Below are 15,081 nucleotides of genomic sequence, written 5' to 3' on the forward strand. Positions count from 1 at the left end.
CATCTCAGAAAGAGAGGAACTAAAGACAAGATGAAGAGATTCATTCCAGACATAAGAGAAAATGTAAGAAGAAGCAGAGATGAAAGAAGGAAGGATAGGAATGTGAGGGAAAGAAATTATTGTTAGCAGGTCTAAAGCGGGAAGAGGGTTCTGGTTCTTCATCTTAGAATAGGTACTCCAGAGCACTTTTCTTCTTTCTAGCTTTCCCAATAATTCATTTCTTAACTCTTTTCTTGAACAGAGAGGGAAGATATGGGCTAAGACATTCATGCCTGGATAATTTGAGTCCTCAGAACTTTTCCCTGGTCCCTCCTGATTCTTCTCAGATATGAATAGCCCAATAGATGGACAGAGTCCCAGGATGGAAAAGAACTTAGCATATAGTTCAACCTAATCCATACATGAATAGGTCTCATCAATGAACAGATATTCTATTAAGTGTCTGCTTGCTATAGAGCCCTGGGCTTGCTATTGGGGGGGGATATTTTAGGAGGCCACATGATTCAGGGGGAAGAACATAGAGGACTTGGACATTTCTTTGACCTTGAGTGACTCATTTAGTTTCATTTCCATCCAGTACTTAGCATCATGCTGACACATAGTAGGTGCTTAATAAATATTGATTGCTTGGTTGGTATTAGTTTTCTTATCTTCAAAATGAGAAGGTGAGAGGAGACAGACTCCAGTTGCTTGTAGCTCTCAGCTGGTGAGTCTGATTTCCTCTGTCACATAGTATACAGCATGAGAGAGAGGAGCTTCGGTCAATGTGGGGACAGGGTATTAAAGGGAACCGGCCACTCTAACTGCTCCCTGGATTAAACCCAGGGTTGAGACTGGAGGCAGAACTGGCTGTCAAGCCTAGATCCAATGCCATTGAGGTTGCTGTTGAGAACACTAAGACCTAGCTCATGGTGGTAAATAGAGGTAGAGCCAGGATTCAGTGCCATTTGTCTACTTGAATGGGAGAGATCTGCTTGTTTTTTCAGGTATCAGAGAATAAGCTAGATCTGAAAAGCAGAGATGGGAAGTGATTGTTTTCAGTCTTGAAGGAGGTGAGAAAAAATGAAATGAGAAGTTTAAGTGAGGGGTTAGACAGAAGGGTCATCTTTGTCAGAGACAAAGACAAAAGAAGAAAGAATTGAGGGATATGCCGTGGGATTTGGAGAGCTAGAAAAGGAATGCTCAGGGAGCTCAAGAAAGGATTTTTTTTTTCCTCAGCAAAGGATGAGGCAAGACCATTTACTGGGAGGAAGGGGAAAGGGTGGAGTGGGAGACTTTAAAAAAGAAGAGGTGGTTTGGAACATCTACTGTTGGGAGTTAGACAATCATTTAGGTCATCAGGGAGGGCCCATGTGAATTTGGATTACAAAGTTGTTAGTATTTCCAAGGAGAAAGGTTGCCTGATTTCTTCCAATTCTCTTCCCAGCATGAGAATAGAAATGGGATGGAGTTGGCTAATTTTGTCAAGGAATGAGTAGCATTAGGGCCAGTGAGCAAGGAACTCAAAGAGAAGAAGACAGGATAACTTTGAATTGATGAATTCTATAGTTAGGATTAGAAAGAAAGGAAAATGAATAGATGAGAGAGAGAGAGAGAGAGAGAGAGAGAGAGAGAGAGAGAGAGAGAGAAACACAGAGAATGAGAATGAGGGATTATTGATAGAGAGATACAGATGTAGGTTGAGTAAGGATTGTAGAGATGATAGATACACAGAAATAGAAAATGAGTAGAGATGACAGATAGATAAATAGAGACATAGAAAGAGCAAAGATTATTTTATTCTCCATATTTGTAATTCTAGTACCTCGCACAGTTTATGACATATAGTAATTGCTTAAAAAGTATTGATTAACTGATTATTTGGGGGTAGAGAATTTTCAGAATTATATGTCATGGAAGTGGAGTGTAGGTGATGGGGAGGTCTAAGGTGTCATGGTCTTTGTGTACACCTGAGATGGACTCATGGAGATGGAGGACCTGGGAGGCTAGTATATTCCATGCAGGGAGAATGGCATACATTTATGTGATACCTTAAGGTAGCAGTTCTTAGACTTTTGGGGTTCAGACTCCTGGAACACCATCTGAGAATGACTGCTTGAAGTCATGCTTTCTCTATATGACCTCATTGGGTTTTACAACAGTCCTAGGAAGGCAGTGCTGTTACTCCCACTTTACATGTCAGGAGAGCGAAGCACAGAGAAGGTAAGTGACCTGCTCAATCACACAGCTACCAAGTATTTGAGGTAGGATTTGAATCTAGATTTTCCTGACTCCAAATCTGGCATTTTTGCTATTGTGCCACCCAGGAATTCAGTCCTTGAGTATCTTATTTTACTTGGAATTTACATTAAAAATGCCCCCAAAAGTATCACAGATTAAACCATGTGGTTGGTTTTAACTTAGCCAAGATCTGAAGAGTAGAAGGGGAGAGCCCACAAGCAGGGAGGGGAGAAATGACAGCGGTCTCCTTTGACAGACAGAAGTGTAGGGACTATTGGCTTGCTGACTGTGTCAAGGGGCTGGTGTCAGAAGGGGGATGGGGCGGAGAGAGATTAACTGGCTTCTGACTGAGATCTTGGGATATGCCTCCCCCACCCCGCAGATGATCATTCAGCTTCTACTAACAGCCCACTCCATTCTCTACCCTGCTGCTTGTGGTCTTTGGGGGGTTTCTCTTCAGATCCAGGCTGGGCTAGATGGCCTCTGAGGCCCTGTCTAATTCTGAAATGAAGAGAGATCCAGAGGAAGGAGCCTGGGCCCAGAGTCAGAGTGCTTTGTTTCAAATCCCAGCTCTGTTTACCTCTTGTATGATATAGGCAAGTAACTTCCTTCCCCTTTTTTATCTACTAAGTGAAGGTTGGATCAGATTGCCTCTTTCAACCCCCTTTCAACGCAAGTCTATTATTTCGCCTTTTATCCAAGCCATTTAGATTAATTCAAGCAGTCAGTCAATGACCATTTATTAAGCCCCTCCTGTGTGCCATATGTTGTGCTAAGCCAGAGTGAGGATGCCCAAGGGGGCACCTTTTGGAAGAGACAGGATGGAAAGGGATCCCTTGGGTATGGAGAGGAGTTACCCTTGGTAAAGAGAGGGCTCACTTCTTTGTGTGAGATGGGGAAGGGGGAGGTGCTAGCAGAGGCATCCAAGTGAGAGGAGATGAAGGAGCCGGAAGAAAACATGGCTCAGGTGGTATCTTTCCTGGGAAAAGGCATCTTGTACCATGACTCAGAGCTCAGGAAGGCTATTTATTGGCTTGTCTAATTCTGCTTCTCATCCTTCTGTTTTGATTTGAATTTATTTTGTTCATGAGGAAACGTGGCAGAATTTCCATTTTCTCAACCAATCAAGTATCTGTGTCTCCCCAATGGGCTGCTTAAACTGCTTCCCTATTTCTCTATCCTCATGCGTGGTGAATTGCCTCTGTGGAAGAGCTGAACATCTCGAGAGGCTCCTGTCCCTTCCCCACCCAGAGGATTCCCCATGTGCCCTCCTTCCTTCCACTTCCCCAAGCGAGACCGAGACCCAAGCCTTGCATTATGTGTCTTGGCAGCCAGTCTGGCTTTTTTTTTTCTCTTCCCTGGGTCCTGAAAGCAGAGCTCTTATACACTACAAGGGCACTTCACTTTGAATTCCCATGGAACTCTGCCCTGAAGTCTTTATGTCCTTTAGGGAAATTGCCCCTTCTTTTGAAGGATCTGTAGCATTTGAGTCTGTTGGCTTCCTACCTCTACCCTCCATCTGAAAAACAAAATGAGTTTTGTTAGAGTTCTGATATATTCTGCTCCTCTGTCAATAGCACTATTTACCTTTTTTATTTATGTGCCCATTTTCTGTCAGGATTAAATATTTGGTGCATTTAATTCCATTTCCCCACCACATTTGGAGATAGACTTTGCTTGGTGACTATATTTAATTATAAAGGATAAAGGATCTTTAGTAGCTCTCCCTTGGAGAAAAACTGAGAGGAGTAAATTGTAAGTCAAACCTCAATTTCTTTACTCAGTTAAATTCAATTCAACACATATCTGCTTTATTTAAGGCCTAGTGCTAGAGAGACCTAATCAAAAAATGGCAAGATCCTTGATATCAAGAAGCTCCTCTTCTACTGGGAGTACAGCCACATATTCAACTAGATGCAAAGTCTTATGAGGAGAGAGAACGCATTAATGAGGGGGCTGGCGGTGGGGAAAAAAGCAGGGAAGCCTTCCCAGAAGGAGAGGGGCTCCTTGAACTGAACTTTGAGAGACATAAAGGATTCCAAAAGACAGAGAGGAGAAAAGAGTGCTTTCTTTGCATGTGGAATGATGGGGCAGACAGTGGACACACTTGCCATGCTAAGTTCAAGGCGCAGTGGTGCTCCATTTTGGCTGAGCCACCAAGGATGCAAAGGGGAATAACTTGAAATAAGGCTGGGAAGATAAGACAGAGCCAGATTGTCGAGGCCTCCAATTGAAAACCGGAGGTGTTCCTAGTTGTCCTAGAAGCAGCAGTAGGTGGCTCTTGAATATTTTCAGATAGAATGACATGATCCCATCTGGGTCTTGGAACTCCAGAGGCCTTCTCCTTTTCAATTGTGATGGCATCCTCCCTACACGCAGCTTCTCTCTAAGTCTCTGTAACTTTTCTGTTCCTCCACCTTTAACACTTTCCAGCCTGGGGGGTTTCTGTGACCCATGGTGATTAATTATGCTGAATCTTGTGCCGTTTCTGCCCTGAAGCCTCCGTATAAATTTGTGCAGTATGAAGAATGAGCAGACTTTGGGGATGGAAACTCCAGAGGATTTTAAGACATGTAGTTAGATGCTAATAAAACATAGCTGGAATCAGCCGCCTTCCTAAGGGCGTGTACAGCCGAGACAGGCCGTGGGGAGGAAGTCAGCATTTTGAGGGTGACCTTTCCAAGTGTCTCTTTCTGTTGTGAAATTCAGGTCTGGGGCAGTGTGGGCTTTTTTGGCTCTATCCTCTTCCTTAGATTGCAGCTCCAGTCATCCCATTCTGTCCCCATGAATTCTCATGTCATGTGTAATTCATGGGGTTGGTGTATTTCTTGTCCTAAACTCTTCCATCTGGGAAGCAGCTGTTGTCCTGTACAATGGCAGTGGGCTGGGGGTGGCTGGAGGACACCTTGGGGCTCAGAATGCGTGACATAAAGCAGCAAACTGTCAGGGAGTTAGATTCTCGGCTAGATCTTTTTAGGGATGGCAGTGCCAGGGCAGCAGTGCCCATACACCACATCAGGGAGAGCGCGGCATGAGCAGTGGTCCCCTGGGCATCCTGGCACCATTCACCTTAAACTCCCAGCCTCCAGGCTATGCCAGATCCTTCTATCCAAACAATAATAACAGAACCCCAGCTTTTGTACTGATTTATTGCTGGCAAATTGCTTTCCTTAAAAAGCGAAGTCGGTAATATAGGATCATTTCATGGCTTAGAGAATTGAGGCACATGCCAGGATTGCAGTCCATGGCAGTCTCACGCCCACCGTGCCGAGTGTCCTTGTCTTCTGGAGCACTTTCAGCAAGGTTACATTGAGTTGGAGGGAAGTAGCAGCCCTTTGAGGGTCTTCGAACCTATATTTTGGCTACCAGATTTTGGAAGATACTTGGGCATTTGAAGGGAAGGGGCAGCCCCATCGTTCTGATCTTTGTTCATTTGGCATCTTACAGAAATGGAGCAGTGTGAGCAACCCGTTGTTCCTTCCACTCATCCCGCCACAGTCCCAGGGTTTCACTGCCATTGTCCTCACCTACGATCGCGTGGAGAGCCTCTTCAGGGTCATCACGGAGGTATCCAAGGTGCCCAGCCTGTCCAAGCTCTTAGTGGTCTGGAACAACCAGAACAAAAACCCTCCAGAAGGTAAGAAAGGAGGAGAATCGGTGGGGCTGGGGCCTGGGCTGGTCCCTGTCTCTCGATACGTGCCAGAGACGGCTCTCTAGGCTCCGAGGTGCAGGGCCTGGGCCCAGTGTACCTGCGGAGGCAGGCCTGGGGAACGCATCCTCCGACTCCCGGATACCCCATTCCCTTTGGGTGCTTTCATAGGGTTAAACGGAAGGAAGCCCGAAGATCACCTAGTGGCAAGCTACTGTTTTACAAATGAGGAAACCAAGACCCGGAGAGGGGAAGTTACATGGGTCACAACTGACAAAGCTGAATTTAAATCTGGAGCATCCGTCTGTCTGACTAAGCCCCGATTCTTTACCTGGACCTGTGATAACTGTGACCTTAGTTAAGAGGCAGAAACGAGAGACTGAGTCTGCGGCTCCCAGACTGCCCCCTTGGCCCCGGGTGGGCCGCTCCGGTCAGAGCCAGCCGGCCTGGGCTGTGGCCTGGGTCTGGGAAGACTTAGGAATCAGGGGATCAAAGACTTGCAACCTGAGGAAAACAGACCCCAGCTTCCCTCAGCAATCCCAGATGATTTGTTTACACAAAAACTCAACTTAAAAGGCATTATTTTCTCCCTCCTTATCTCGGCTCTGATATTGTGCTGGCTTTCCCCAAGAAGATGCCCTTGCCTCTGACTGGGAAGGTCAGCAGTGCATGCCCCTCATAGCCTTTGGCTTAGCACCCCAAAGAGAGCCCGGGCCGCAGCCTCCCATTGGCCACTGCGAAGTACTTTGTCACTCCTGCCCACCGACCTGCCTCTGTTTGTTTGTTTTTCATGCACCGGCCACTCCTGTAATCTCCTCCCTGGCAGCCAAGGATGAGGACTTTCTGATTAATTGGATTTGTTTTTAATTCAGCCCCACAGAGCACTTTCCACCTGCATTGAGTTTCTCATTCAGTCTGTCTATCCCAGATCCTAATCCCAGGGACTTCAAAGCCCTTGCCATTTATAGCCTATTAAAGCCAGGAAGTTTCTGATGGATTAGAGCAAGGAATGAGTTTGAAGTCGGTGTAATGTGCCTCACTGTCACTGATAAGGCTGCTTTATGGCCTGGCGCTAGGATCTGCACTTTATAGCTATTCTCTTCTAATTGGGCTTAGGGGAGCCGGGACCTCAGCTCCTGGCTGCGGCCTAGAGGACATTCCTGGGCTAGGCTGGCCGCTGATTGATGGGAGCCTGGCTCTGCTTGGCTTTACTTGTGCCCCTGGATGGCCAGCGGCGTGATGGAGGGGGCATTTCAGCCTCTGGGGCGGCTGCAGGCCCTTCAGCCGCTCATGGTGGCTCTTTGGTTTGTGGCCCTCGGGGAAATTCTCTTGGCATTAATGCCCAGGCTCTTCCTCAGTTCTCCCTTATTTTTGCTGCATCCACAGCTTCCCCGAATGCGGGGATTAGGAGGGGCCTCCGTGGCTCTCGAGTCGAGCCCACAACAGCGTGCCAGGAAGGGGTTGCCAGTGTCTCCCTGCAACCTCTAAAGAGGGCACGTTCACCCCCCGTCTCCTCTGCTCGTCACAGCGTCCTTCCTGCTTCTTAGCCAAACCTGGCTTTTTGTAACTGGCACCCGCTAACGAAAGCCCAGACCCAGGACCGCAGCGGAGGGATTCCTGCTCTGGGGTAAGAGAGGCGATCTCTCATGCACGTCTCCTTCCCCTTCGGGTCAGCCCTCCCTCCAGGGCAGTTCTCATCATAGCCCCCTACAAGTCTTCTTCTCCAGGCCCCCTCCCTTCACCGGGTTCTCATGGGGCAGCAGCTTGCGTCACCATCCTGGTGCCCAGCTCTGCAGTTCTGTAGCTAGGAGAGAATCCTGGTCCTCCCTGAGGTGTCGGCCAGAGCCGCCTGCAGTGCCCGAAGGGGGACTGAGCCCAGGGCACAAGACAGACGCTCGGCCACATCCTTTCCCAGCAGTTGTCTCTCTTCCTGCCTTCCAGGATCCAATTAGTCATCATGGCTACATATGACTGACTCAGATTGAACTCAGAGTTGATCAACCCCTGCCCCCCCCCCCAGATTTCTTTTCACATAAATGACCATCTGACCATACTCTGCCCAGCTGACATTCGTGAAGGTTATTTTTTGCCCTCACGTGTAGGACTTGACAATTTTCCCTATTAAATTCTGACTTCCTAGACTTAGCCTAGTAATCTAACCAGTCAAGACCATTTTGGATACTGACTCTGTCATCCATCGTGTTAGCTTCCCACTCTGTGTCATTTGCAGGTTTGCTAAGAATGCTCAGTATTCCTAATCCAAGTCATCGACCCAGTAAGTAGCAGGATCCAGCGCAGATCAGCGAGGGAGTTAGTCTCCTGGAGAATTCCGGTGTCAGCGACACTCTTTGAGTCCCTACCACTCACTCACTGCGCCTTTCGTGTTTCATAATCTAATAATCTTTCATTGAGCTGTTTAGAGGCTGGAAGTTCAAAGGTAGCCAAACAGCCCCTGTTCTCAAGGGGCTTCCATTCTGTTTGGGGGAATGGAACATGTGCCCCAAATCAGTGGCCTGTAAAAGGGGAAGCAAAGTGGTGCAGTGGGCTCGGGATCAGCAAGACCCATCTTCATGACTTCGATGCTGCCTCCAACACTAGCTGTGTGACCCTGGGCAGATCACTTCACCCTGAATGCCTCAGTTTCCTCATCTGTAAAATGAGTTAGAAAAAGAAATGGCCAACCATTCCAGAATCTGTGCCAAGAAAACCCCAAAGGGAGTCGCACAGAATTAGACACGACCAAACAACAAACAACTACACGGCAAAAAGTAAACTGAGGAGGGTAACTTACTTTTTTGTAGTGATAACAGTTACTGTAATAAAATAATTATTACTTTGTTAATAAATGTGGTAACTATTGAGGGGATCAGGGAGGATCATGGAGAGAGAATCTGCACTGAATCTCGGAAAGGGAAAGAAGAGCATTATGAAAGGAAAGGGAAAGCAGAAAGAACATTCTAGCTCCAAGGAATGCTTACGTTACTGCCTTCAAGTGGAAGATCTAATATCCTCATTGGGGAATTAGCTGGTATCCATGAAGATACATTAACTTTGGAATGAGGCATTCAGGAGGAGAATCTGAGAGGCGGTTATTGTAATTTCAGAAAGGAATTGGGGATAAACTTTGGATAGATTTTGCATAGTAATAATTAAGCAGATAAGAAAAAAGGAGATCCTGAAAGGAAGGAGTTATTGAGTGGGAAACTAAGTGAATTCAGGGAAGCTCCTTGTGGGAGTACAGTGGTTAGAGGACAGGAAGACAGTTGGGATCTAGTCAGACTGAGAAGGGAGAGTCAGATGGGTGGGAGGCCACCAGGGAAGAGCTGCCACTCCTAGAGGTCAAGGAAAGAGAGGGCTTGTAAGGGACCAGAGTAATCAGCAGGGTCAGCAGCCTCAAGAGGATTCGTGGAAGAGGATCTGAAAGAGAGTTCAGGGAGTTGTTGACCTTGGGAAAAACGGTTTCATTTGAGACTAAGTTACATGAGACTGATCACCCTGGTCAGTACATCAGTGTGTCTTCCTCCAACGTTCTTCAGCAGCCTAAGAACAGAGCAGAAAACGCAGAGTGGGGTGACCCAGCATGAAGGATTGCTCAGGAATAAACAGCAAAAGAACAAGGGGACAAGGAAGTTTGTGGGGATGTGTATACTCGAACTGATTTGCAGAAGGAGTAAAAGTGGAGCCAGAATAAGGAGGACGGAGTGGGATGAGAGGGAAGGCTATTAAGGACTAGAGTCACAGTTAGGACAGAGAATAGAACTTGGGAAGGCTGAACTAGAGGGAGAAGTGGAAAATTAGGAGTATAATCAGAAGGGAATTTCGGGGTTCAGGATTGTGGGAGGTGCTACTATTAGAGGCGATGGTCTGACTATGCTATTAGTCCCGCAAACCTTTGTATTTCTGGTCTGTAAGTGCAATCACAGTATTAACTCTCATTTCCCAGCATTCTGAGGAAAGAAGGGTGCTAGGGGAAGTGGTTTGGGAGAGGCCATCAACATAGCAACTTTCCAGGGATTCACATGGGAATAGCAGAATACTGAATATTATAAATTTTACATTTACTCCAAGGATTCTGTCATCTCCATCCACCAATACTGATCATAACACAGCCCTTCTCTAATTTAGGATAATCCCTCTGCAGGTTACCTGCTCACGAGCATCAGTAAGCTTAGCTAAGGTGAGGGGCATCCCCTCCAAGCCGAGGGGATGCTCTGATCCAGGAGATGGAGTGGAGTGTTCAAAGAAATGCCATTAGGGTGTGTGTAGGAGAGGAGAGTGTAGGAAGGTCAGAGAGGGAGCAGAGAATGAAGAGCATCAGACGCCCAACAAAGGAGTATAAATCTCACCTCGAGAGCAGGGAGCCGCTGGCTCACCGAGCCAGGGCTCAGCATGGGCAGGTCTGCCCGTCAGAATCACCACTTTGGCGCTGGGGAGATCGAGGCAGAAGGATCTGGTTGGGCTATTGCGGTAGTCCCAGCTAAGAGGTGGTGAGGACCTTCGCAGAGGGGGTAGCTGTGTGGGTCAGAGAAGGAGACGGATACCAGGCGTGTTGTGAGGGGGGAGTGACAAGATTTGTTGGTGGCTTAGATAGGTGGGAGGGAAGGAGGGAGGGTATTTAAGGATGACATCCAGATTTGGAGCCACTGTTAGCAGGGAGGGTGGTAGTGCCCTTTGCAAGGACAGGCCATCTGGAAAGAGGGAAAATGATGAGTTCTATTTTGGACAAGTTGAGTATGAAATGTTTTGGGGAGATCCAGTTTGATGTGCCCAGGAGGCAGTTGTTGATGTGGGTTGGGAGCACAGAAAGGAGACTAGGGATGGACAGAGAGATCTGGGAGTCATCTGGAAAGAGGTGATAATTGAACCCATGGGAGCTGATGAGATCACCGAGTGGGATAGTTTAGAGAGAGAAGAGATGGCCCTGGGCAAGGCATAAGAGCTATGTTGGGATGCTCCCTTTGTCACTTAAGACCAGTCCCATAACTCTACCAGTGACTTCACCTCTCTGGTCTCCCAGGGCACCTTGGGGCAGTTCATGGGCTTCAGCTGAGCCAACCCCAGAGGCTGGGCCCTCTGGCTGCAAACCTTGCCCTAGTTCTTCCTTCTGCATCTTCCCAATGTGACTGGACAGTGTAGCCCAGCCCTGAGCACTGCTGGCTGCCGGGAGGGCTCCAGGAAACAGCTTGGCCACATATCCTGGAGCTCTGAGAGATGTGGCTGTTCTTTAAATCTTCTGAATCTGGGCCGGGGTGAGGGAACATTGAAGTTATCTGCTGAAGGCCAAATTTTGACACTTTGAGAACTGGACCCACGTTTTTTGTGGTGGTTTTAATTGACGTGTTGGCCCCGGAGATGCGGGCTTTTTGAGAGAACAAGAACCGTGTTTAATCTTCAGTAGAGTGTTTGTTCAGTTGGCAAACGTAGCTGTCAGCTCTGACTGGCCCCCATGCCTGCAAATACATGTGACTTTTAATGTAAAGCATTAGTAATTTTTTAAAGCATCCAAGGCTTTGAAATATTAGAGGCAAAAGTAATGTTTTTCACTTTCTCTGCATTCGCTAAAATAAATATTGCGGTTAACATGTCTGCTGCTTGGAGTATTGGTGAAGGCAGAAATGTTTTTCTCTGTGTGTCTCTGACTCTGACTGTCTCTTTACCCTCACTGTCCCATTCCTCTCCCCTCCTCCTTTCTCTAACTCAACTAAACACGTAAGTTAAAGTTACTAGTTTAAAGTTTAAGTAAATAGGTTAGGATCAGCGATAGAAATGTCTGGCTCACTTTCATCACATGGCTTTTGAAGTCTGTCAGAAGAAAAGGATGATCATTGATTTCTCTTCCCTTGTTCCTTCTCAAGATCAATATGGAGACAAGAACCATTAACTCAGTAAAGTTCTCTCATTCACTGTAAATTTCAGACAAGTTTGTTTTAATTGATTTTAATTTTGAGGTTGTGGTAGCCTTGCAGCATCTCTCCCTCCCCGCCAGGGACCATATCCAACTGTGGTTACTTGAATACTTTGACAGGCAAGGTGGCTTTGGCTTTGAAAAGGCAGGATGGGAAATCCAGAGGAGCTGATCAGGGATCATGGGACTTAGATCTGGGAGGAGAGAACTGGACAAATCCTCCAGTCTAACCACCACATTTTATCATCGAGAAACCTGAGAGGAAATGGCTTGTCTGAAATCACAGAGGGGATATACCAGAGGTGGAATCTGAACCCAGGTCTCCTGACTCCATATTCAGTGTGCTTTCTTATTCTCAAATGGCCATTAGCTTGGGTGAGAAAATGGGGCCATCTCCTGATAGCGGTTCTAGTGTTCCATGATCCTGACTCAGGATTTCAGCTGCCCAGCATAACTTAGGATCTCCTAAAGTGGTTCGACATTTGGCAAGGAAGTGAGTGTTGATTCTTGGGACCTGTGGTTGTGCTTGTGGTAATGGCGGGCCAGATGGCTGTAGGGTCACCATCAGTCATCTCCTATACTTTTTAACACCTTTGCCAAGTTGGAAAAACATTTCGTTTGCTCACACATCTCTTTTGGCGTACCACATGGAGACAAGAGCTAGTCAATACACTTTAGTCTTTTTTAGATTGACACAAAAAGTCCTTTTTTCTCTTCAGGCTGGGCTAAAAGCTGAGCCTGTGAGAGAGAGTGAGGTTACTTATTCATCCTGCCCAACTGTTTGTTTTTCATAACATTAGCCAAGTGTTTAAGAAATATTTTCCTGGATCCTCTATGAATGGAAGGTGATATTTCTATTTTGTCTGCCCCCCACCTACCAGTACACACAGGATGAGGCACAAGATACGAGAGGCTGTTCCATTCAAGATACCACGGAGAAAGAGAAAGGAAGACCTGGTTCAACCTCGGTTCACCAGCAGGATTGGAGGCTCTCTGTCTGAAACAATTCCTAAGCTTCTCTGCCTCCCTTCTTCATTTGTCAATAGGCAGTGAACTTCTTGGGGACCTTGCCAGGTTTCTATGAAGATCTATAAATGTTTCTTTGGGAGGAAGTCTCTTCTCTGCACTAGTTGTTGGTTGTTTGTATGAAAAATCATATCTTAGTTAGGCAAATGCTGGGGAAACTGAGGCTTGGCTCAGGTTTGGTGAAGTGCTTTTGGAAAGCACCTTGTGGGAATAGCTCTACCAGCTTTTTGTGGTGAGCCAGGTTCCCATCCTAGTTGTGCCATCTCTGCTTCTCGGGGCCTTATTGCTCTACTTGATTTCTCTGCCTCTCTTCTCCTTCCTATACCATAGAATTCTTTTGGGGGAAGGAGAAATTGGTGACAGTGCTTTTCCTTTCAGCTCCTAGGGGGCTGCAGGAACATCTTTTCTGGCTCTGCAAGTCAGTCTGGGAGCAGGAAATCACCTTAGTTCTGCTTGCAATAAATGCCAAGATTCAATCCTCCTTCTCAAACCCAAGTTCCATAGCGTCCCCTTCAGCTTCCCTGGCTAATATTGACCCCATCAAAATCCCAAAGCCTTTTGGCATCTAAAAACAATACAGAGTAGTGTGGACAGATTAGCTCTATTTCAACAGTACATATCTTTGGAAAACAAATATACAAATTATCTATAGCTTTAATGTCCTGTATATGTTCAACATGTCAAAAGATAGATTCTAGTTGGCTTGGAGAAATATATGTATTTTGCCAAAGTGGCCAACATATATAACACTCCCTTCCCACTCTTCTTGAGTGAGTTTGGATGTGAATGTGTATGTTGTGTGTGCTGCATGCGTGTTATCATATAATAAGCGCGTGGTCTTGTGTGTATTTGTGTGTGTGTGTGTGTGTGTGTGTGTGTGTGTGTGTGTGTGTGTAAGAGAGAAAGAAAGAGACAGAGGCAGAGACAGAGAGAAGGAGAAAGGGGGGGCAGAAACAAAAAAGGACAGAGACATACAGAGGGAAGACAGAAAAGTCAGTTCTTGGGTGCTCTGTATACTTGACTGGGGCTTCTTACTTTAGTATTTCGTTAAAATAAATCTATGATCTTGGTGCTAGCCCTTGCTTGTTGGCAGGGCTTCTGCTTAAATTAAAGTTGTCATAAGAGAGACAGGCAGGGGAGACTTTCTGGAGGGATGCAGCTAAACAAAGGTGTACATAGGTTGGACACACACACAGACTGATCTGTGTGCCTATTAATAAACTAATGTTTGAAAATTATAGGATCATGGAAATCTGGGCTAAAGATGGGCCTCGGCTGCTCCCCTACAGGGATTCTGACTCTTTTTGGCTTTGTGGAACCTCCTGGCGGTCTGCTGGGGTCCAGGGACTCCTCAGAATAATGTTTTTACATAATTGAAAGAGATGCTCACCTTGGGCAGAGGTCAATGAGAATTGAGATATTATTCTTTTCCCATCTCAGCTCCTGGGCTCCCTAAATTGTCTCCCCGAAGCTGAGGTCTCTGAGCAGACCTCTGTCATCTCTAATCCAGAACCCCATCTCCTGAATTTAGAACTTAAGAAACCAAGGTTCAGACTGTTTAGGTGACTTGCTGAAAATTGACTCAAGTCTCCTGTCACTTTCTATTGGGGGAAAATAGGCCAAATAGTAGAATGACAAAATCATGAGATTTGGGAGTTCAAAGGACCTTTAGGGTTCATCTGATTTCATCACTTTGCAAATGGGAAGCAGAGAACAAGAAATCTGCTTACAGTCATGGTGAATTCATGGCACAGCTGGGGGTAAGAACCTGGGTCTCCCATCTCCATGGTGAAGGCTCTTTTCTTTAATATAAGTAATTCAGGTGCTATTAGTCATATGGAAGAAAATATAACATTCCCCTCCAAAAAATCCAAGAAAAATAAAGGAAGATTTTAAAAACTATGCTTCAATTTGTATTCCAATCCCATCAGTTCTTTCTGCGGAGGTGGGTAGTAGCTTTCAAATCCCTTGGAATCGGCTTGGATCATTGTATTGCTAAAAATAGCTAAGTCATTCACACTTGATCATCATACAATATTGCTCTTATTGTGTACAGTGGTGTCTGCTTTTGGTCATTTCACTTTGTATCAGTTCATTTTCCTTTTCTGTCATACTAGTTGATCTGATAGATGTAGGGTGGTACTTCAGAGTTGCTTTAATTTGAGTTTTCTCTAATCATTAGTAAGTTAGAGCATTTTTCATATGATTAGCTTGTATTGATTACTTTGTTTAATACCTGCTTGCTCATATCTTTTGACCATTTATCAATTGAGGAACGATT

General features: G+C 46.0%; 1 protein-coding gene across 1 annotated transcript in view; it reads left to right on the forward strand.

Annotated features, from left to right (window-relative positions):
- Positions 1-15,081, forward strand: part of EXT2 (exostosin glycosyltransferase 2) — a 164,865-nt gene that overhangs the window by 101,007 nt on the left and 48,777 nt on the right. The window contains exon 9 of the mRNA XM_051966637.1: positions 5,668-5,857. Coding sequence (XP_051822597.1) covers positions 5,668-5,857 — 190 coding nt within the window. The remainder of the gene's footprint in view (positions 1-5,667; positions 5,858-15,081) is intronic.

Source organism: Antechinus flavipes, chromosome 6 (genome assembly GCF_016432865.1).
Source record: "Antechinus flavipes isolate AdamAnt ecotype Samford, QLD, Australia chromosome 6, AdamAnt_v2, whole genome shotgun sequence".
Classification (NCBI taxonomy): domain Eukaryota; kingdom Metazoa; phylum Chordata; class Mammalia; order Dasyuromorphia; family Dasyuridae; genus Antechinus; species Antechinus flavipes.